This window comes from Furipterus horrens, unplaced genomic scaffold (assembly GCF_987537825.1).
Source record: "Furipterus horrens unplaced genomic scaffold, mFurHor1.1.pri manual_scaffold_1, whole genome shotgun sequence".
Lineage (NCBI taxonomy): Eukaryota > Metazoa > Chordata > Mammalia > Chiroptera > Furipteridae > Furipterus > Furipterus horrens.
Window position 1 is genome coordinate 191,603,910 of NW_028327171.1, and position 25,163 is coordinate 191,629,072.

At 36.6% G+C, this 25,163-nt stretch overlaps 1 protein-coding gene across 1 annotated transcript in view; it reads left to right on the forward strand.

Annotated features, from left to right (window-relative positions):
• The window catches only part of BMPR2 (bone morphogenetic protein receptor type 2), a 147,184-nt gene that overhangs the window by 66,557 nt on the left and 55,464 nt on the right, over positions 1–25,163 (forward strand). Inside the window, exons 3-4 of the mRNA XM_090282699.1 lie at positions 8,433–8,603; positions 10,751–10,921. Coding sequence (XP_090138825.1) covers positions 8,433–8,603; positions 10,751–10,921 — 342 coding nt within the window. The remainder of the gene's footprint in view (positions 1–8,432; positions 8,604–10,750; positions 10,922–25,163) is intronic.

A 25,163-nucleotide genomic window follows, 5' to 3' on the forward strand; every position in this document is an offset into this window, starting at 1 on the left:
ATTTAGACACATCCTAAAGACGCATCTTATGAAGACTGTAATCTTCTCACTCTGCTCTCTCTTTGGTATTATGGGAATGCTCAGTAGAATGACTATATAATCTCTTATATTCTGGGTGTAGGAATATATAAAGGGATAATTATTTCATTTTTGAAAGGATTGAAAAATAAGGAACTTCCTTATTTGATTTCTTATATGTAATTGAATTTAGAAATTTGAGTTTATACCATATTTTGTAGGGATATTTCTATTAGGTTAAGACACTCTTTCCTTTGTAACTTTCATAATAGAATTGTAGTGGTACTTTGAAATTTTAGTTGTGTTGGTCCTGAGAAATTTGTGTTCTAGGAAAGGGATACTATTGTTTCGGTAATTCATTTATTTGCCCCATTACTTCAAGGTTCCTGTGTTGTACATTTTAGGTAGTTCATTTTGACACTTAGATAAATAGAAGCCAAGCACACGCATATCCAGAATTAGTCTCTGAACTTTGTCCCGGGTTAAAGATAAGGCATTTAGATTGAAAATTGGGCATCATATGAGTCTTGGGTTGTTTAGATAGACAGTGAAGGTCTTAGAAAATTCTGGCCGCCAAAACTTAAGGGGGAATTTATATTCACCCATAAACCCTGCTTTTAAGAGAATTATAGATTAGGCACAGGATTCTGTAACTCAGTAAAACATCTCTCAGTTGCTTGGAGTGTCATCCCATACTGAGCCACGTGGCCAGGGCTTTTTTATTTCCCTTTTATTGCATGTGAGGGAACATCCTTGCCTTGTTCCTGATCTTAGTGGTAAAGCTTCAATTTTCTCACCATTAAGTATGGTGTTAGCTGTAGGTTTTTTGGTAGATAAGCTTTATCAACTGGAAGAAGTCCTCCTCTATTCCTAGTTTACTGAGAGTTTTTATTATTAATGGTGTTGCATTTTACCAAATGCTTTTTCTGCATCCATTGATAAAATGTAATTTTTCTTTTTTAGAATTCTGTTGATGTTTTTTAATTTTAATTTTTTAAAAATTTTTAAAAAGATTTTTATTTATTTATTTTTAGAGAGAGGAGAAGGGAGGGAGAAAGAGAGGGAGAGAAACTTAAATGTGTGGTTGTCTTTCATGTACCCCCCAACTGGGAACCTGGCCCGCAACCCAGGAATTGAACCGATGACCCCCTCGTCTGCAGGCCAGCATTCAATCCATTGAGATACACCAGCCAGGGCTGATGTTTTTTTTAGAAGTCTCATTTCAACTACCTGTCTACCAATGAATCTGTAGTTATTTCAAAATGAAAAAATATTTAATGTAAAAATAAATAATTCAATATATAATATATATAATATGTGAATATATTTTCATGAAAATTCAAATAATGTAAGCATATTTGGTAAAAAGGTAAAAGAACAAATAGTTAATATTTTCAGAATAGCCACTTTTTTCTTTTCTCTCCTCATAAAAGCAAATAAGTAGTATTTTTCAGAGTGTGCATAACACCATAGATTTATATCTATAATGACAGTTAACTGATGGAGACATGTTCAAACTATGCTATATTTTTACACCTTTCTTGGTAGTGGTAGAGCACGAAGTGGGAAATTCAAGATAGCTGAGTATTCCATACACGATTCATCTGTTCCTGGGAACCGAATGCTTTATCTGGTCAGCAAATACTGATCCAGGAAGTGTATATAAATAGAAAATGATTAATTTATTCTCAGTAATTTGGCCAGATATGTGAGGGAAAATAATATAATATTGCCTCTACATTTGTACTATATTATTGTTTGTTTTTAAAGATTTTATTTATTTCTTTTTAGAGGGAGGGGAGAAAAGAGAGAAAAAGAGGGAGAGAAACATCGATTGGTTGCCTCTCACACATCCCTGACTGGGGACCTGACCTGCAGTTCAGGCATGTGTCCTGACTGGGAATCAAACCGGCAACCCTTTGGTTCACAGGTCGACACTCAATCCACTGAGCCATACCAGCCAGAGCCATTTGTACTATTTTTATAGCTTTATTTATTGTTGTGTGGTAGAAGGACAAGATGATTATTCCTTAGATTTTGTAAATTTTGAATGGGAATATTATGTTGAGTATAATATATGTAGATATGAAAACTGCTCATAACATGTTGGGGATTATTGCTATACAAAATGAGTTAAATAAACCTAATCTTGTTTTTGGAACAAGTGAAGTCAGCCTCTGGCTTGGTTGGGGAAATACACATGTTAACAGATAAAATGTAATGCTAGATAATGCTAAAGCAGATGAAGAGTTAAGAGTTTTGGGAATGCCGAGCACATCATTTAACAGTTTGCAGACTTCACTGAGGAACAGGGAAAAATGGCATTTTGGATAGAGGAAATATTATAGTCAAGGTTAGGAAAGGCCTTGGTGTATTAATGTGGTGGGAACCGAGGATAGAAGAGTGAGATGAATGGCAAAAGGTAGATTGGTTTCCAGAGCTGACTACTCATTAGGACTGTAGGCATAGGGCGTAAGACCCACAGTATTTGTTGGAGGCTTATGAAAATGTTTTAATTTCTTTTAAAATTAGAAGGGGGGAAAAATGAACTTTTAGATGGAATAAAATGTTTTAATATCTAATATTAATATATTATTTTTATAACACTGCAGTTTTAAAATACAGTTCTTAATTTTTTTTTATTTTTATTTTTTTTGTGGAGGAAGAGACCTATGAAAACAAAAGTTCCTAGGGCCCAAAAAAGCGATCATGCAGCCCTGTTGGGTGTACATTATTAAGGGCCTTATATATAAATTGAAGAGTTTGGATTTATTCTAGGAGCATCAGGGAGCTAACAGATTTTAAGCATGATCAGCTCTGTCTTTTATGATGATGCCTCTGTCAGCAGTTTGGATGAGATCATTTTTAGTTTAATGTAGTTAGATTTATCAAAATGGTTTTAGTGTTTATTATAACCAAATACCACCTTTTTAAAAGAGGAGAGCATTTTTTTTTTTTTAAGATTCATGTCTAATCACTGTACCTGGTTAAGGATGTCCCTTAAAAGAGCTAATTGACCATACTTGACTGAACAAAATTTGTCTAGCTGTTGACAAATTTACAACATCAACATGTAAATGATCAGGCCTCTGTACTCTGTGATCTGTGACAATATAATGCTAGGCTACACTGTTTCTCATTATACTCTGTTTCATCCCTGCTTTTTTTGCATTATTTATGAAGAATTCAAAACTTTGTACAGATATATTGCTGATACTGATTCTACAAATAGCATTTAAAAGGCTACAAACACTCTTTTACAAAATAAATTTTTGTTTTTTTTTTTTGACAAGGGCAGCTTATTAGAATTCTTGTTAGAATACCTTTATAAGAATTTGCTGAATCATAATTTGAAAGTTGCTCTTAAAAATAGCATATTATGCCCTGGCTGCTGTGGCTCAGTGGATTGAGCGTCGGCCTGCAAGCCAAGTGTCGCTGGTTCGATTCCCAGTCAGGGTACATGACTAGGTTGCATGTCAGGTCCCCAGTTGGGGGTGCAAGTGAGAGGCAACCACACAGTGATGTTTCTCTCCCTCTCTTTCTCCTTTCCCCTCTCTCTAAAAATAAATAAACATAAATTATTTTTTTAGAAATAGCAAATTATAATTGACCTCTACTATTGTCACTGTTATAAAATAATTCTTGAAAAGTAGGCTGAAGTTATCTTAGGGAAAAAATTATTTAGTGAAAACTGAGGGATATTAAAGAATATAATTCAGTCCCCTCCAATTGTACCTTTATTGCTTTGATAACCAATTCAGCAGGACAGGGGAGAGGGAAAACAGGGGAGGTTGGAGTTCTTTATTTCCTCTTCCTTTTCTTTTTCTTTTTTTTTGTCTTATTCTGTAAGGGGAATTTTATTTATTTATTTATTTATTTTATCAATCATGCTTATGTAATAAAGCCTTCATAAAAAACTCAAAAGGACTGAGTTCAGAGAGCTTCTGGGTTTGTGAACACTTGGAGGTGCTGGGATTAGGGCGTCTGGAGAGCACGGAAGTTCCACACCCTTTCCCACACATTGCTCTGTATATCTCTTCCATCTGGCTCTTCCTGAGTTACATTCTTCTCTAATAAACTGATTATTTAGTAAGTAAAATGTTTCTCTGAGTTCTGTAAGCTGTTCTAGCAAATTAATGAAACCCAAGGAGGGGGTTGTGGAAACCTCATTTATAGCCAGTTGGTCAGGAGCACAGGTGACAACCCAGACTTACAGCTGGCACTTGCAGGGGGAAGGGGGCCAGTCTGGTAGGACTGAACCCTTAACCTGTAGAGTCTGATACTACCTCCAGGCAGGTAGTGTCCTAATTGAGTTGGATTCTTGTACACCAGCAGGGTGTTTGTTATTGTGGGTGCAATGCTCCCCTTGTAAGGAGAATTTTGGGTTTTAACCACCAAGTTATTTAATAATGTCACTAAAATTTTTACATGTGTTCAGGCCTTTAGCTACTTTTCAGTTGTAAAGGAGATCCAGGAAGAGCAAAAATTTTCATTTTATATCTATTTTTTCTTCACAAGGATATGCCTTTTCTTTTCTTTTTTAATTAAATGAGGCACTTACTTATGTATGCTCTGTATATTTCCAGATACAGTAAGATCCCTGTTCATTAACTCAGTGTTCAATGCAAAATTCGAGTCAAAATGGAAAACAGAAGGGGGAGAAATTAGGATATTTTGGTTATGGAAAACAAGAGATTTTGAGTTCATAAATTCATCTGACCTTTCTGACAATCAAGACAAAAAGGGAAAAAGAGTGGGTTATGTAACTTCAATATCTAGTAGTTGGTAAGGAACATTTTAACTTGAGTCAGGAAATGAAGTGGGACAAGAAAAAGGAATTATGCCTCATATAGGTATGTTTTTTAACATTAGAGTTTTTGTTTTTAGTTTGAATCTTTTAAGTATGAATTTGTGTTATATGTACTTTGTATAGAAATATTGGTATTAAATGTGTAAGATAATCTAGTAAGTATAAGTAAGTGTCATTAAAGGACTTTGAATATGTAAATACATGTGCTATAATTATTTTTTTTTATATTAGAAAATATCTTCTAGAAGACTGCCTGAGGTGGTTTTAAATTGTGAAAATCAAATCACATTTATTTTTCAGTAATTATATTTGTGATTACTAAATTTAGTAATTAATGGCTGTGTCCAAAGAGACTGTTATAAGATGCTTGAGAACTCTGTATTAACTACCTGTGAATACCCTATTGGCCTAGCTCAGTACTTTGAAAGTGCTCTCTGTTGCAATAAATATGACAGGTCTAGAAGTTTAAATAGGCTTGGGCACACAGTTATTGTGTCTTTCAGTTATTCTCCAGAGTTTGGGCCTTAGTTTTAGTTAAATCAGATTATGTATATGGAGAAAGCTTGATTGGCATTGAAATTAAATTGGGTTGTCCCTTAAGTATGAGGGATCATTGAGCATTTCTTCTTCTTTTTTAAAGAGTATATTGTACTGATTATGCTGTTACAGTTATCCTAGTTTTTTTCTCTTCAATACCCTCCACCCAGTAACCCTCTTCCCTCCAGCAATCCCATTCCCCTTAGTTCATGTCCATAAGTTGTGCATATAAGTTCTTTAGCTTCACCCTTTCCTATATTATTCTTAACTCCCCCTGTCTATTTTGTACCTACCAATTATGCTTCTTAATCCCTGCACCATTTCCCCGTTTCTCTCCTTTCTTCTTACCCCCTTCCCCCTCCCAGCTGATAACCCTCCAAGTGATCCCCATACCTATGATTCTGTTCCTATTCTGGTTGTTTGCTTAGTTTGTTTTTGTTTTAATTTTTTTTAGGTTCTGTTATTGATAGTTGTGAGTTTGTTGTCATTTTAGTGTTCATAGTTTTGGTCCTCTTTTTCTTAAATAAAGTCCCTTTAACATTTTATATAATAAGGGCCTGGTGATGATGAACTCCTTCAGGTTTACCTTGTCTGGGAAGCACTTTCTCTGCCCTTCCATTCTAAATGATAGGTTTGCTGGACAGAGTAAACTTGGTTGTAGGTCCTTGCTTTTTTCATCAGTTTGAATACTTCTTGCCAGTCCTTTCTTGCCTGCAAAGTTTCTTTCTTTTGAGAAATCAGCTGATGGTCTTATTAGGTACCCCTTTGTAAGTAACTCTCTTCCTCTCTCTTGCTGCTTTTAAGATTCTCTCTTTATCTTTAATCTTTGACATTTTAATTATGATGTGTCTTGATGTAGTCCTCTTTGGGTCTAGCTTGTTTGGGACGCTGTGCTTCATGGACTTGTATGTCTATTTCCTTCACCAAATTAGGGAAGTTTTACTTCATTAGTTTTTCACATAAGTTTTCGATTTCTTGCTCGTCCTCTTCTCCTGGCACCCCTATGATTCATATGTTGGCATGTTTAAATTTTTCCCAGAAGTTCCTAAGCCTCTCCTCATTTTAAAAAAATTCTCCTTTCTTCATTCTGTACTGGTTGACTGTTTATTCCTTCCTTATAGTCCAAATCCTTGATTTGAACCCTGGTTTCCTTCCCTTCACCATTGGTTTTGTGTGGACTTACCTTCATTTCACTTAGTGTAGCCTTCACTTCTTCCCTTCTGCTTTTGCCATCCTAAAGCATATCTGTCAAGTCTGTGAGCATCTTTATGACCAGTGTTTTGAACTCTGTGTCTGTTAGGTTGGCTGTCTCCTTGTCTGTGAGGTTGGCTGTCTCCATGTTGCTTAGTTCTCACACTGGAACATTGATCTGCTCCCTCTTTTGGGCCATACTTCTCTGTCTCCTCATCCTGACAACTTTCTGTGTTTGCCTCCATGTCTTAGGTAGAGCTGTTGCACCTGGTATGCTGTAAGGGGCAAGCCTTAGGTATTTGTCAGCACTGGTCGACCTGTTTCACCTCCTTGTGGCGCTGTGAGTGGAGGAAAGATCTGAGAGGGAACATTGCTGCTTGCTTAGCACTCATCCCTTTTGCAGGCACTTCTCCTGCTTCCTGTATGGGACTGGTGCCTCTCTAGCTGCCCTGGTTGTGGTTTCCAGAGTGCGTGGGTCTGTGGATATTCTAAGACCTTGGGGACCCTCTAAACAAGCAGACTCTGCTGAGAGACCGGAAGTTTCTTCCTCCACCCCAACCCCCACTGGTTTTCACAGCCAGAAGCAATGAGGCTTTATTTTCCCCAGTGCTGGAACCATAAGTTGCACAGTCTAGTCTGGTGCTGGGAGTGCTCCCCAGGTGTCTCTCCCTACTTTTTATATGTGTGACTGCGCACTTCCCACCAGCTGGCCACAGCTGCTGTCACTGCCACCACCTCCTCCTCCAGACCCCTTTCTCTCCACCCTGTCTCTTTCCCTCCTACCTGTCTGGATGAGTATTTCTTCTTTATATATTTGTTTGTTGGACTTCTGTGCAGCTTGTTTTCTGGATCTTTTGGTTGTCTCCAGTTTTGAGGTAGTTGTATCCCTTCTTAGTGGTGGAGGGAGACTCAGTGTGTCTACCTACTCCTCCATCTTGGCTGGAAGTCTGAGCATTTCTTCTTATGGCTATCATATTGATATTTTTAATAACAGAAAGTCATTTTCTTTTGGCTCACTAGTACCCTTAGTATGTTTTAAATTTTAGATTTTATTTATTTCTAGAGAGGGAGAATGGAGGGAGAAGGAGAGGGAGAGAGACATCAATGTGCAAGAGAAACATGAAGAAGCTGCCTTTTACATACCCCCAACTGGATATGTCGCCTGCAACCTAGGCATGTACCCTGGCCGGGTACCCTGTCGCATGTACCCTGGCGACTTTTTTGTTTGTGGGACCATGCCCAATCCACTGAGCCATAGCAGTCAGCCTTAGTTTTTAAAAACAAATATATTAAGGTATAATTTAAATACTATGAAATTCACTCATTTTAAGTGAACAATTATTTTTTTGTAAAGGCACAGGTGTTACCGCAGTCTAATTTTAGAACATTTCTGTCTCCCCCAAAGGAAACTGAAGTCACTCTCCTCATCCTTAGTTTACCATGGCTTAATGATGTAGATTTAGCTTCCTGCAACTAACTGTAAAATATGTAAAAGTGGATACTGTAGAATTTCCAAAAATTATTTAGCACTCTAGGCTGGCTCATTTGTTTGTTTTAGAGGTTTGATAACTTAGGACATGGACCTTTTTTTTATTTTTTTATTCATACACCAAAACTATTTAATAGGAGATAGTGATGAGAATAATTTGTGTAAGAGGTGAATTGCTTTTGGGAAATGAATTTTCTAGTTTCCGTCTTGTTTGGAAGTTACAAATTAATGAGCAGAGAGATGTTATTGAATAAATATAAAATTACAAATTTATTTGAACCTTGTAGGAATTTAGTGCCTTTTAAAAGACTAAAGATTTTATTTAGTAATGTTTTGCAAATTTTATCAAAAAATTAATTTGTTGTTCTTATATTTTCTTTAATTTAGCTTCTCAGAATCAAGAACGTGTATGTGCATTTAAAGATCCATATCAACAAGACCTTGGGATAGGTGAGAGTCGAATCTCTCATGAAAATGGAACGATATTTTGCTCAAAAGGTAGCACCTGCTATGGCCTCTGGGAGAAATCAAAAGGGGACATAAATCTTGTAAAACAAGGCAAGTATGACTTTTCTTACCGAAATAACTTTGTGTTTCATACAATCAAAGTTTATCTAAAAAGCATGATGGTAGACTACAACCCTCTCCTGAAAAGCGGTACTTTAGAAGCATATATCCATGTATATATTTACCCATAAACCCCAAATTTGTAAATCAACATTGGTTTTTAGCATATTTTAAATAGCATCTTTTTTAATTATAATGATATTTATATATCCTTATTGTGTGAAGTTTATAAAATACAGAGAACTAAGAAAAACAAACGTCTACAATTTCATACCCTTATGGGTGGGAGAACTAAGCGATGAGGAGATAGCCAACCTAACAGATGAGGAGATAGCCAACCTAAAAGACTCAGAGTTCAAAACACTGGTGATAAAGATGCTCACAGGCTTGACAGATATGCTTGAGTACAGCAAACACATATGACAAGTGAAGGCTATGCTAAGTGAAACAAAGGAAAATCCACACAGAACCAATGTTGAAGGGAAGGAAACTGGGGTTCAAATCAATGATTTGGAACATAAGGAAGAAAAAAATAGTCAACCAGTGCAGAATGAGGAAGCAAGAATTGAAAAAAATGAGGAAAACTTCGCAAATTTTGTGAAGGAAATGGACATACGTGTCTGGGAAGCATGGAGGGTCCTGGGTGAGCTGGACCCAGAGGGGACCACACCAGGACACATCATGATTGAGATGTGTCAAGGTGAAAGATAAAGAGGGTACTGGGGGCAGCAAGAGAGAGGTGGAGAGTTGCCTACAGGGGGTTACCTATAGGGACTATCAGCTGATTTCTCAGAGGACACTTTGTAGGCAGGAAGGGACTGGCAAGTAGTATTTAATGTGATGAAATGCAACCTGCAGCCAGGATTACTTTATCCAGCGAAGCTATCATTTAGAATGGAAGGGCATATGAAGTGCTTCCCAGACAAGGTAAAGCTAAAGGAGTTCATCATCACCAAGCCATTATTATATGAAATGTCAAAGGGACTTACTTAAGAAAAAGAAGATCAAAACTATGAACACTAAAATGACAACAAACTCACAAGTATCAACAACTGAATCTAAAAAATAAAAACAAAATCCAACTAAGCAAACCTGAATAGTTGGATCATAGGTATGGGGATCATTTGGAGGGTTATCAGCTGGGAGGGGGGAGGAAGAGAAATGGGGAAATGGTGCAGGGATTAGGAAGCATAATCGCTTGGTACAAAATAGACAGGAGGAAGTTAAGAATAAGATAGGAAAGGGTGAAGCCCAAGAACTTATATGCACTACCCATGGACATGAACTGAGGGGGGTGGGATTGCTGGAGGGAAAGGGTGTACTGGGTGGAGAGGAGCAAAGGGGAAAAAAATTGGAACTACTGTAACAACATAATCAATAAAATATACTTAAAAAGGAAAGATTTTTTTTTTTACTCTTTTGGGTGTGTTTCTGTGTTCCTCTATGTTTATATGTGTGTGTACTTTTTTTTTTGAAGTTAGGATAATACTGTATAATTGTTTCACACCCAGTTTAAACACTTTTAATCTCAACATAATATTTCATTGTTTACACATATTGCAGTTCACTTATACATTACTCTGTTGTTGATCATTATGTTGTTTTCTAGTTTTCACTGTAATACATACTACTTCAGCGAACATCTTTGAACATAAACCTTTGATTTTATCTGATTATTTCTTTGGAATAGATATTTTGAAGTAGAATTATTAGATTATAAAATATGAATATTTAATAGTCTGCTCATAACAATTGCTATATACATTTACATTTTCTCCAGTAGTGTATGAAAGTGTTACTAAATCCTTGTTAAAATTGTATGTATATCTATTTTTTAAACCTAGACCAATTTAATGTAGACAAAAATGAAATCTTACTGTTGCTTTAATAATTCTTATATTAATGGTGAAGTTAAACATTTTGTTTTTGGCTTTCCCCCCATGAAATGCCTGTTTATACTTTGTCATTTTCCTGTTATTTAAAGTGTGTCTCCTATTGATCTGCAAGAGTATTTTCTAACTGAAGTATTTTGTCACATTGACTGCAACTATTTCAATTATTTCTTAGTTTATTGTTTTCATTTAAGTTCTGTATATCATGTTGTCTCTTAACATGTTTACATTAATATCAATTTGTAGGATGTTGGTCTCACATTGGAGATCCCCAGGAGTGTCACTATGAAGAATGTGTAGTAACTACCACCCCTCCCTCAATTCAGAATGGAACATACCGTTTCTGCTGCTGTAGCACAGACTTGTGTAATGTCAACTTCACTGAGAATTTTCCACCTCCAGATACAACACCACTTAGTAAGTACTTAAAGCAACTTACTTTTCCTTGTAATTCCTTTCTCTAAGGATTTTCAAAATTTAAAAATATATTCAGACATTCAGGCTTGGCAGGAGTGAGAGGGAGAGTTCCAGCATCAGGAGACTGTATCTAGCTGACACCTGAAATCTAAAAGTGGTATTCTAAGGGAAGGGTTTAATTAAAGAGCCTGTATGAAGGACTCATGGACATGGACAGCGGGGAGGGATATGATTGCGGGAGAGGGGGTGGGCTGGGTGGGGGAGAGAAATTGGGGGAAAAGGGGACAACTGTAATTGAAAAACCAAAATAAAAAAAAAAAAAAAAAAAAGAAAAGTCAAAAATAAAAAATAAAAAAAAAAAAAAATAAAAATAAAAGTGGTATTCTAGGATTTCCAAGGTATTGGTATATTACCAAGTGAATCAGTATATATGTAGTACATTCCAGTTCCTATGGAGGGGAATTTGGCAAATTTAAGAAAACTCATGTGTGCTTACTCTTTCATCCAGCACTCCTATTTGTTGGGATTTATCTTGAAGGTATACCTCCAACAGTACAAAAATACATATGCATGGAGTTACCCATTGATGTATTATTTGTAATTGCATAATACTGGAAACTACCAAAATGTTCAAGAATAGGAGATTACTTGAAATACACTGTGGTACATACTTGTAATGGAATACTAACTATACAGCTGTAAGGAAAAAAAAATGAGTAAGATCTCTATAAACTGATATGGAGTGATTTCTAGAGATAATGTTAGGTGAATAAAAAGCATATATACTGTGCTGTCTTTTGTGTGAGACAGAAAACTTACCTTTGCCAAGAAAAAAAAAAAAACAGCAAAGAAAGGATAAACCAGAAAATATTGAAGTTGGTTACTTACAAGGGATGGAGGGAATGAAGTAGAAAGGATACTGACAATAGTGATTGTCCTCTCAGTATCGCTTTTTATATGTAGTTTTGACTTTTGGAATCATGTTACTATTATACATACACAAAAAGTAAAATTAAGTCAGTAAGGATGGGAAGGGGGAGAACCCCAAACTGAAAGCAAACTGGAACAAATGAGACCACTTTTGGATCATAATCACACTTAAGGGAAAAAGAAAGAACTAATCTAAGATTTTACAAAAATAGCTTTGGCTATATATATTTTTTTTGGTGAGATGGGATGTAAGAGATGGGGGAAGAATTGCAAACAAATGCTAAACTCATTTTAGGTTTGTTTTTCAGTAGCGTAGACAAAGCAATTCTAAAATAATTGTAGATGTATTGTATTATAGGATTAATAAAATGAGTGTATGTGTTAATGTTTTTGGGAGCCATTGTTCTTACTGAAGAAGAACACAATTATGTATGGGGAAGGCAAGAGAATCTTATGAGAATAGATCGTAATTCGAAGTATCAGTATGGACTTATTACTTTAAAATTATGTATATATTTGTGTTACATGCATGTATATGTGTACATACATATTTGTATATGTATATTTATATAGACATGTGTATGTATATGTAATATATACATATAGATGGCGCACATATATTTCTTAGCTCTATTTGCTGAAAAATACAAGAAGCAAAAGTATCCCAATAGCAATAAGCATATGTGATACCCATATTTAGTTTCTAATACCACTTCCCAATCAAAGGACCTTGGACCCCTTGAAAAAATTACTTATTCTAGGAATGGAGCAGGATAGGTGTAAGATAAGCCTGAAACTACTTGTAACACTAGAAAATAAGGAAAGAAATACCCCCAAAATAGGGTGGAGACTTGTCACAGGGACATAGGAGCCAGCTTGAAGGAACTCCTACTGGCTAAATTAGGGACAATTTGATTAAAAAATACAGTAATAAATTATAAACCATTGGAAGGAAAATGAATTCATGAGTATATGCTGGTAGCAGAGATGGAAAAAGAGAGTGTACTTGCTTATAGTAGAATACCAAGTGCCAATTGATCAATGTAGGAATGTAGCAGTTGGAAAAATTATCATTCTGCAAACATCATTGTAAAGATTGGATTAGGCAAGAATCATCAAAAGATCTTAAATCTTGGGGCATTTTCAATAAGGATCCCCAAAATATTTGCATTGTTCTAAAGTGTCTTCCACATATTAAGTGAAAAATTAGTAATTATAAAGTGAGGACAACACTATAACCAGGTGGTTAAGATTAACATAATTCATGAAGGGCAGATGGACATCCATGATACCTTGAGGACACAGAATTGCTAATACAGTACTGTCTTTCAGCCAAGAATGCATACCCTTAATGTAATCATGGGGGACATCAGACAAACCACAAATTAATGATGTTCTGGTACAAAAAAGGAATTTGTATTCTTCAAAAATATCAATGTCATATAATAAAAAGAGACTATGGGCCGTGGCTGGGTAGCTTCGTTTGTTAGAATGTTGTCCAGATACACCAAAATTGTGGGTTTGATACACCAACATTGTGGGTTCCATCTCCAGTCAGGGCATATAGAAATTAGCAACCAAATAATGCATAAATAAGTGGAATAATAAGTCAATGTTTCTCTTTTTCTCTCTCCTCCTGCCCCCCCGTCTCATTCCCTCTTTCTCTTCTCTCCCCACATCCTCCCTCTATATAAAAAATCAATAAATAAAAATTAAAATAAAAAGAAAGAGACTCTGTGCAGGCATGTGCACATGGCATAGAAAGAATGATAAAGCAAAAGGGGTAAAATAATAAGTGAATTTGGATAAAGGTTTTGAGTATTCTTTGTATTCTTTTTATTCTTTCAACTGTTCTGTAAGTTTTAAATTATTTCCAAATTAAAAGTTAAAATATATATATATTTTTTCAAAATGTAGCACTTCTAAAAGAATTCTCTGTCAACAGTCCATACTTTTAAGATCTTAGGTTTTGGATTATTTTCTTTGATTTGTTCATGAAACACTAAATTCAAAGCAATAGGAAGTTTTTTCATGTAGTTGCTATAGTTATTTTCCACAAGCAAGCAAAAATAACAAGATCTGTAATTTTCACTTGTACATCTAGCTAGATGAAAGAGGGGAATTGTATTTGTGCATAAGTTCTCCTCAAAGATGTTCACAGATAGATTTCAGATTGTAACTAGATTGTGTTCTACTACAATCTTTTGAACCAAAAGCAGGAGTATTTCCAACTGGGAATTAGTAGTTATCCCAATAAAAAGGGAAAATGTTTTAAGTGAAGTGCTCTAATTTGGGAGCATTAATGCGATTTTTGTATTTTGTTTTTCAAACAAAACAAAATTAGGTAAATTTGAAGTTAGCAAACAAGATGCATATTGACCTCTGCATTAATCTCAAGAACAATAACCACTATTATATGAATATCAAACATTTAGTCTGTAAATGCTAGGTGCTTGAATGAAGAGCTTTAAGTGTTGAAGTTTAAATTAATTAATTAAAATAAAATTAAAAAGCAAAACTTTGTTTCTGGTCATATCATAATATAGCAGTAGAAGTTTTTTTCTCCTTTAAATTCTTTTTATTATAAAAATACTATATATTAAATATTTAATATAAATATTTGTCAAATAAAAATTTACATATGTTATAAAAATTACTGAGAACATGGTACATACAAACTTAGCAAAGATAGAGCAGGGGCATGGTGTGCGGTGACTGTTGGTGGGGGAGGTTACGTATTATTTTTATACTAAAGAATATATTTGTGTATTATATGAGATAACCCTGGCTGGTTTGGCTCAGTGGATTGAGCGTCGGCCTGCGAGCTAAGTGTCGCTGGTTCGATCTTCCAGTCAGGGCACATCAGAGAAGGAAAACTCTGACTCCAAAAAAACCTCCGCTGCCTTGCGGCATACCTCTTCAGGGGAAAGGCTAAGGGAGTAAACCCCGACAGAAAATCCGGAGCCGGAGTCCCTAAGGCGGTTTGACGTTGTAGTCAACACCGGCAACTCCTGCGGCGCACCTGAAGCCAAGCTGTATTGACTCCGTCTTTCCCTTGGACCCTTCAGCTGCGAAGAGAGGGGGGTCTGCTGCATGGGCAACAGCAGACCCTCCATATCACCCTGCCCAGGCTCTGTAGCTTCAGCTTCACTGGAGAGGACACTCCAGCGTCATCGCAAGATGTCGATTCAACACGGGAGGAGACAGATACCGTGTCACTCCCGAGTCGGACTGCACAGCCATTCTCGGCGGTGCAGATAGACTCTTAAGAAGCTACACCATCGTCTCTCGAGACGGACGGCTGCCGACGACGATATGAGATAAATGGAAAGGAGAAAAATAATCTTTAATACTCTTAATACCTATATACAACTGTTGATAATATTTTGAATGCTTCTTTCTAGTTTTTCTCTTTAATTTTTGTATAGTTGTATGAGTGATATAAATGCATTTTAGATCCTACTTTTCTGTTTAACATAATATTATATGTATTTTCCAGGTTATAGCATGTGTTTCATAGTCCTCATTTTTAACAGTTGTATAATATTTCATCAGTTAGGTATTTTCCTTATCCAGTACCCTGGTTTTAGACATTTAGGCTGTTTCTAGTTTTTTATTTCAATGAACATATTTCTATATATAGCATTATGTTATAATTCCATCAATGATATACTAGAGTGAATATTTCATCATATCTTATTAACATTAGTGTTATTAAAATAAAACTTTGGTGAGATTGTTTTGAAAAATGATTTGTGTTGTTTTTATTAGTGAGGTTCACATGTTCTTTGTTTTCTATTTTAAATTTTCTTACATTTCTTGCCCATTTTTAATATTCTTTTTAAATAATAAAGCTAACTAGCTTTGAGAAAAATGACTTAAAAAAGTCTGAAATCTAGCCATTTCATCCTATCCTTGCCAGTTTCTGTTGATACTGACAATTTCTGGTGATAGAGATGACAGGAGCTACATTTTAAGTAATTTAATAAGCATTGTAAGATTTTAAAAAATTTGTTTAACCATGGCTCTTCCTAAGAGACACTGTTAGTATATTTCAATAAAAGCTCTAGGCTCATTTTATAATGTGTAAATTATACCTTAACAAAGATGTTAAAATGTTTATTATTCTCTGAGAACAGTGTTCACTGAAACATTATCTTTATATCTCACGTTAGGTGTGAGATGGCTGTTAGAGCCTTGCATTTGCATAGTATTTTGTAGTTTCAAAGTGCTGTTACATATATAACTCTTTGAAGGTATCTTCTTAGTATTTAGATAGTTTAGTCAAAACTAAGCCCTTTTCTCCTAATGAGTAACCATACTACTCAGGAGGAATGGTTATTAAGTGGTTGTCTTTAGGAGATTTGACTTACAGCTTATCTTTCTTTAACCTTTTGCCTATCATTGTATTGGTAGACAATAAATGTCAAATTTTAATATTTTGGGCTCCCAACAAAATTTTTTTTTAATTTTTAAATTTAAAATTATTTCAAGCTCATAAAAACTCCCATATACCCTTTACCCAGATTCATCAACTGTTAACATTTTGCTATGTTTGCCTGTTTGCTCTCTGTGTATCTACAGATCCATATTTTTTCTGAACCTTTTGCAAATAATTTGCAGGCATCATATCTAAATTTATACATATTTTTTAATTGTCCCTTTGTTTCTTCTATTAAACTCTAAAGTCTTTGGTGATAGGAACTCTTTTTTAAATGTCTCCTGTCTCCACAGTTTCAGTGCAGTGCCAGACCATATAGTGGGAGTGCACTAAATGTTTGTTGAATGAATAATATAATAAACAAAAGGATATGTGCTTATGTGTAAATTCTGAAGTACAGTCATAGGCTGCCTAACCATGGGGATATGTTCTGAGAAATGCATAATTAGTGATTTTGTCATGTGAAAATCATAGTGCACTTACGCAAACCTAGATGGTTTAGCCTACAACACACCTAGACTATGTGGGATAGCCTGTTGCTTCTAGGCTACCAAAGCTGTACAGCATGTCACTGTACTGAATACTGTGAGCAGTTGTGACACAACTGTAAGTATTTTCATATGTAAACTAAAAAAAAGTACAGTAAAAATATAATAGAAAAGATAAAAAATGGCATACCTGTATAGGGCACTTACCATGAATGCTTGCTCATCGGGTGAGTCACTGAGTGAGTGGTGAATGAATGTGAAGGCCTAGGACTACTGTAGACTTTATAAACACTGTATACATAGGCTACATTAAATTTATAAAACAACAGGAGATTAAACCAAGCCCAAGAGAAATGATGCGATCAAAACACTCAGTAAATAGGAGATGTATGAGGTTGCTGCCAGTGTAATATGGCATACTGTTTTAAAGCAAACATTTTTATAAGTAGAAAAAATACACTCTAAAGTAACAAAAAGTATAGTAAATACATAAGCCAGTAACATAGTCATTTATCATTATCTATTAGTACTGTACAGAATTCTATATGCTACACGTTTATATGACTGGCAGTCCAACAAATTTGTTTATACCAGCATACAACAAACACATGAGTAATATGTGGTGCTATGACATTTTGAGAGCTAAGATGTCACTAGGTAATAGGAATTTTTCAGCTCATTATGGGACCACCATTGTATATTAGGTCCATTGTTGACCAAAGCGTTGTTTTGCAGCACATGACTGTATTGTAAAATGCTTGAAGGGAATAGGTTTTTTTCTTACATCTACCAAAAAATGTGTATGCTAGCCATGTTCTAAGTGCTCTTTCCACGTTAAACCTTTCTATTTAAGTCTTAAAGAAACATATGAGATGGTTACTTATATTCTTATTTTACATTGAGAGCACTGATGCACAGACATGTAATTTGCCAAGTCACACAGCTAATAAGTGGTAGAGCTAAGATTAAAACCTAGGTGTTTTCCTCCATATTATGTGTTGTTTTTTTTCCCAATTTACCTGTTTTTGTTTTGTTCTGAAGTATATTTTATTGATTATATTGTTACAGTAGTCCCAATTTTCTCCCCTTTTCTCCCCTCTGCCAAGTACCCCCCTTCCTTCCAGCAATCCCACACCCCTTAGTTCATGTCCATGGGTTGTGCATGTAAGTTCTTGTGCTTCACCCTTTCCTATATTATTCTTAACTTCCTCCTGTCTATTTTGTGCCAACCAGTTATGCTTCTTAATCCCTGCACCATTTCCCCATTTCTCCTTCTTCCCCCTCCCAGCTGATAACCCTCCAAATCATCCCCATGCCTATGATTCTGTTCCTATTCAGGTTTGCTTAGTTGGATTTTGTTTTTATTTTTTAGATTCAGTTGTTCATAGTTGTGTGTTTGTTGTCATTTTAGTGTTCATAGTTTTTATTTCCTTTTTCTTAAGTAAGTCCCTTTGACATTTCATATAATAATGGCTTGGTGATGCTGAACTCCTTTAGCTTTACCTTGTCTGGGAAGCACTTCATATGCCCTTCCATTCTAAATGATAGCTTTGCATGATAGAGTAATCCTGGCTGCAGGTTGCCTTTCATCACATTGAATAGTGCTTGCCAGTCCCTTCCTGCCTGCAAAATGTCCTCTGAGAAATCAGCTGATAGTCCTATAGGCACTGCCCTGTAGGCAACTCTCCACACATCTCTCTTGCTGCCCCCAGGACTCTCTTTATCTTTCACCTTTGGCATCTCAGTCATGATGCATCCTGGTGTGGTCCCTCTGGGTCTAGCTCACCCAGGACCCTCTGTGCTTCCTGGATTTGTATATCCATCTCCTTCACAAAATTTGGGAAGTTTTTCTCATTTTTTTCAATTCTTGCTTCCTCATTCTGCACTGGTTGACTATTTTTTTCTTCCTTATGTTCCAAATCATTGATTTGAATCCCTTCACCATTGGTTTTGTGTGGATTTTCTTTCGTTTCACTTAGCATAGCCTTCACTTCTTCTCTTATGCGTTTGCCATACTCAAGCATATCTGTCAATCCTGTGAGCATCTTTATCACCAGTGTTTTGAATTCTTCATCTGTTAGGTTGGCTATCTCCTTGTCCCTTAGTTCTCCCACTGGAACCTTGATGCGTTTCCCCTTTTGGGCCATACTTCTCTTGTCTCCTCATTCTGACAGGCTCCTGTGTTTGTTTGCCTCTGTGTCCCAGGTAGAGCTGTGGCTCCTGTTACATTGTAAGGGGCAGAGCCTCAGGGATTCGTCAATACAAGGCGACCTGTTTCACCACATTGTGGCGCTGTATGTGGGGGAGGGGTCCAGGAGGAACAATGCTGCCTGCCCAGCACTCGCCCGTTTTCCAGGCACCTCTCTCACTTCCGCACTGAACTGGTGCCCCTCTATCTGCTGCCCTGGCTATCATTCCCAGATTGGGTGGGTCCGTGGACATTCTAGGACTGTGGGGGCCCTTTAAACAAGCGCACTCTGCTGAGACCAGCAGTTTCTGCCTCCACCCCAACCCCCACTGGTCTGCACAGTCAGAAGCAATGAGGCTTGATTTTCCCTGGTGCTGGGACCGTGAGCTTTGAGGTCCGGTGAGGATCTGGGAACGCTCCCGAGGTGTCCCTCCTTACTTTTTAAAACATGTGACTGGGCTTTCTGCCAGCCTGCCACTGCCACCGCTGCTGCCACTACCACACTGTGTCCTCTCCGCCCTCGCTCTGCCCCTCCTACCTGTCTGGATGAGTATTTCCTTTTTATATCTTTGTTTGCTGGACTTCCATGTAGTTTGATATTCTGAAACTTCTTGGTTGTTTCTAGTTTTGAGGAAGTTGTAGTCCTTCTTAGTTGTGGAGGGATATACTGCGTGTCTGTCTACGTCTCCATCTTGGCCAGAAGTCCTATTTTATTTTATTTTTTTATTTTAGAGAAGGGAGCAAGGGAAGAAAGGAAAGGAGGGGAAAGAGAGATAGTTGTTCCACTTATTTATACATTCATTGGTTTCTTCTTGTACGTGCCCTGACCTGAGATCAAACTCCCAACTTGAGTATCTGAACGACATTCTAACCTACTGAGCTACCTGGCCAGGGTCTCAGACACATTTTAGTAGCTCTAGTCCTGGACTGTAGTGATAGGCTTTCTTAAGCCGTCCGTCTCCAGAGACGATGGTGTAGCTTCTTAAGAATCTATCTGCACCGCCGAGAATGGTTGTGCAGTCCGACTCGGGAGTGACACGGTATCTGTCTCCTCCCGTGTTGAATCGACATCTTGCGATGACGCTGGAGTGTCCTCTCCATTGGAGCTGAAGCTACAAAGCCTGGGCAGGGTGATATGGAGGGTCTGCTGTTGCCCATGCAGCAGACCCCCCTCTCTTCGCAGCTGAAGGATCCAAGGGAAAGACGGAGTCAATACAGCTTGGCTTCAGGTGCGCCGCAGGAGTTGCCGGTGTTGACTACAACGTCAAACCGCCTTAGGGACTCCGGCTCCGGATTTTCTGTCGGGGTTTACTCCCTTAGCCTTTCCCCTGAAGAGGTATGCCGCAAGGCAGCGGAGGTTTTTTGGAATCAGAGTTTTCCTTCTCTGATGTGCCCTGACTGGAAGATCGAACCAGCGACACTTAGCTCGCAGGCCGACGCTCAATCCACTGAGCCAAACCAGCCAGGGTTCAGGCTTTCTTAAGCACATAAACAAATATCCTCAGGATATTGTTGTGGACTTCTGTTTTTCCAACTACTTCACTTGCTTATTTCTGTGCCTGTACCTCAGCATTGGCATATACTCCTATGGGTAGTAGCATTAGATCTTTAGAAGATTTTTTTGGTAGCCTCAAAATCTATAATAAACTATCCTCAAGAATTTCTGTTTATCTAACTTCTAGGAAATAAGTCAACTCTCTTAGTCTGTTCTATATGGAATATAATAGAATATAATATATGATATGATATATGGCCTGAGTTCACTTAGCTCTCCAAGTATTTGAGAAATTGAGCACTGAAGGCATTCATTGGTTATGTTGTTCTAAAATGATTTTTTGAAAGTAATTATCCATTTTAAAAATCATGCCATGGTAATAAGTAAGTAACAATTAGCTAAGACATAGTGCATGGTAATGATGCGGTTTGCGGGGTGTTCGAATTGATAAAGTCACAGAATCACAATTTGTGTGATTATAGACTAGGTAGAACAGACATTACAGATAATCACAAAGATTTCCCAGGACTGTTGTTGATAATTCACATGTGATTAGTCTTGTTCATTTGTATGTTTTGTGAGTAACAACTGTTTTAAAGTGTTGAGATGCACTGCCTATTATACTTCCTATTCCTTAATCCATTTAATGGAAAATAAATCTCAGAGAATGCATCCAGAAGATATTAGAACTGTATCATATGTTTAATCTTTTTAATCAATATGCTCTTTTGGAGTTAGGATATCTAAATTCCAAACTCACTAGTTCCATTTCTGAGAATTTATTTTACAGATTTATCCTACGTATATTTTTGAAATGATTATAAATAATGTCGTTCATTGCAGCATTGTTTATGATAGTAAAATAGTAGAAATAACTAAATGTGCATTAATAGAGAACAGGTTAAAAGATTTTGGTACAACAGTATAAAGGAATAGTATGAAGCTTTAAAAAAAGAATTAAAAGCTTTCTCTGGGCTAATTTAGGAAGATCTTCTTGGCATATTGTTAAGTATTGCAAATGGGGGTGTTGGTGGATATGACCATATATTCAAATTTGCTTTTACACACAAATAAATTCTGAAAAGATACACAAAAAGGTACCAATATTAGTTACTTGTATATGTATGAGTGTAACTCATATGTGTCAGAGAAGGAAAACTCTGACTCCAAAAAACCTCCGCTGCCTTGCGGCATACCTCTTCAGGGGAAAGGCTAAGGGAGTAAACCCCGACAGAAAATACGGAGCCGGAGTCCCTAAGGCGGTTTGACGTTGTAGTCAATACCGGCAACTCCTGCGGCGCACCTGAACCCAAGCTGTATCGACTCCGTCTTTCCCTTGGACCCTTCAGCTGCGAAGAGAGGGGGGGGTCTGCTGCATGGGCAACAGCAGACCCTCCATATCACCCTGCCCAGGCTCTGTAGCTTCAGCGTCATCACAAGATGTCGATTCAACACGGGAGGAGACAGATACCATGTCACTCCCGAGTCGGACTGCGCAGCCATTCTCGGCGGTGCAGATGGACTCTTGGGAAGCTACACCATCGTCTCTCGAGACGGACGGCTGCCGACGAACTCATATGTGTATGCAGGAGTGTGTGTTATGAAGGAGACTCTTCAATGAATATATAGATATTCATGGTAGTGCATTACCTGTTGAAAAAATTAAAAAATAGAAGCTATTTATTTTTTAATTCTCAATTTTTATTTTAAAAACTTACCTCTGTAGAAAAGTTGAAGTATAATACAGTAAATATCTGTACTCTTCACTTAAATTCACCAGTTCTTAACATTGTTTCACATTTGATTTTTCTTTAGATTTAAATAATACATTTTGCTGAATCATTTGAAAATAAGTTGCAGATATCATAATACTTTACCGCTAAATATTTTAGTCTGTTTCATCTAAGAATAGAGACATTACCCTTTATAGCCACAATTTCATTATAATACCTAATAAAATTAATTCTATGATATAATCCATACCAAGCACATATTCAACTTTCCCAATTGTTTCCAAAGTGCATTATGTAGATTTTTATTTCTTGATCTGGAGTCAAGTAAGTTACATAGCATTTTGTTATGTCTCCTTAAGTTATTTTTTATTTTGTTTTATTGAATTTATTGGGGTGATACTGTTTGCAAAATCATACAGGTTTCAAGTGTGCAACTCAGTGAAACATCATCTGCACACTGCATCCTGTGTCCATCACCCCTTGCAAAGTCTCTTTCCATTCCTATTTCCCTGCTGCTTTGCCCACTTCCACTTAACCCCTACCCCCATTTTCCCACTGGCAATAACCATGCTTGTCTGTTTCTATGTTTTATATATACAGTAGTTCCTCTCTATATCGCGGTTCACTTACTGCGGCCTCACTGTATTGTGGGATTTTTAAAAATATTATATTTAATTATTTATCTCGGATTTTTTTGCTATGTCGCAGGATTTTGCAGTACTGTATATGTATGTTGTTAAAGTTACGTAGGTTTAAGAGTATAGAATATGTTTAAGGACATAAGTAGTGTTTTTGAAAATGTGGAAAAGGTTAATAAGGGAGTGAGTGGGAAAGGTAAATAGGGGAGTGGGAATGGTTTATAAGTGCGTGGGAAGGGTTTATAAAGCCTTAAAATATATATAAATACTAAAATAAATGTAAGGTTCCTACTTAGTGGATTTTCACCCTTCGCGGGGGGTGGGGGTGGTGTCTAGAATGTAATACCTGCAATAAGTGAGGGAATACTGTATATATATATTTTTGGCTAATGCCTTTAATCCAGTCGCCCCACTCACTTCCCTCTGACAGCTGTCAGTCTGTTTCATGTATCCATGCCCCTGTTTCTGTTTTGTTCCTCAGTTTATATTATTCATTAGATTCCACGTATAAGTGAGATCATATGGTATTTGCGTTTCTCTGACTAGTTTATTTCACTTAGCATAATAATCTTCAGGTCCAGCTATGCTGTCGTAAAAGGTAAGATTTCCTTCTTTTTATAGCCAAGTAATGTTGCGTTATGTAAATGTACCACACTTTTTTATCCATTCATCTACTGATGGGCACTTGGGACGTTGTCAGATCTTGGCTATTGCAAATAACACTGCAGTGAAATAGGGTTTCATATATTCTTTCAGATTAGTGTTTTCAGGGATATATTCCCAAAAGTGGGATGCAAAGACAATTCCATTTTTAATTTTCTGAGGAAACTACATACTGTTTTCCACAGTAGCTGCGCCAGTCTGCATTCCCACCAACAGTGCACAAGGCTTCCCTTTTCTCCACATCCTGGCCAGTACTTGTTTGGTGATTTATTGATGATAATCATTCTGGCAGGTGTGAGGTGATAATCTCATTGTGGTTTTAATTTGCATCTCTCCGATGATTAGTGAAGTGGAACATTTTTTCATGTCTATTGGCCATCTGTATGTCCTCCTTGGAGAAGTAACTATTCAGGCAGGTCCTTTGCTCATTTTTTTTATTGGATTGTTTGTCTTCCTGGTGTTTAATTATATATGTTCTTCATGTATTTTGGAAATTAATCCCCTATCTGATGTTTCATTGGCAAATATGTTCTCTCATTCAGTGGGTTCCCTTTACATTTTGTTGATGGTTTCTTTTGCTGTTCAAAGACTTTAGTTTGATGTAGTCCCATTTGTGTATTTTTTCCTTTGTTTCCCTTGACTAAGGAGATACGTTGGCAAAAATATTGCTGTGAGAGATGTCTGAGATTTGACTGCCTATGTTTTCTTCTGGCATTTTTATGGTTTTGCGACTTACACATTTAAGTCTTTTATCCATTTTGAGTTTATTCTCGTGTACAGTGTAAGTTGGTGGTCTAGTTTCTTTTTTCTTTTTTTTTTTTTTTGCATGTACCTGTCCAATTTTCTCAACACCATTATTGAAGAGACTGTCTACTCCACTGTATGCTCTTGCATCCTTTGTCAAATATTAATTGACCATGGAGGCATGAGTTTATTTCTGGGCTCTCTGTTCTGTTCCATTCATCTATGTGCTTGTCCTTATGCCATACCAAGCTGTTTTGATTACAGTGGCCTTGTAGTATAGTGTGATATCAGGTATTGTGATACCTCCAACTTTGTTTTTCTTTCTCAAGATTGCTGAAGCTATTTGGGATCTTTTTTGGTGCTGTATAAGTTTTTGGAATATTTGTTATAGATCTGTGAAATATGCCATTGCTATTTTAATAGCAATTGCATTGAATCTATAGATTGCTTTGGGTAGTATGGACATTTTAATGATGTTAATTTTTCCAATTCATGAAACATAGTTTATACTTTCACTCATTTGTATCTTCCATAATTTCTTTCTTCAGTGTCCTGTAATTTTTCAAGTTCAAATCTTTTACCTCCTTGGTTAAATTTATTCCTAGGTACCTTATTTTGTTGTTGTTGTTGTTGCAATAGTAAATGGGATTGTTTTCTTAATTTCTCTTTCTGATGGTTTATTGTTTGTATAAAAATGCCACAGATTTCTGAATATTAATTTTGTATCCTGCTACTTTGCTGAATCTATTTATTTAACCTTGTAGTATTTTGGTGGAGTCTTTAGGGTTTTCTGTGTACAGTATCATATCATCTGTGTATAATGACAGTTTTACTTCCTCCTTTCCAATTCGGATAGGTTTTATTTCTTCTTGTCTGGGGCATATTTCTTTGTCTCCTCATTTTGTCTCTGTGTGTTAGGTAG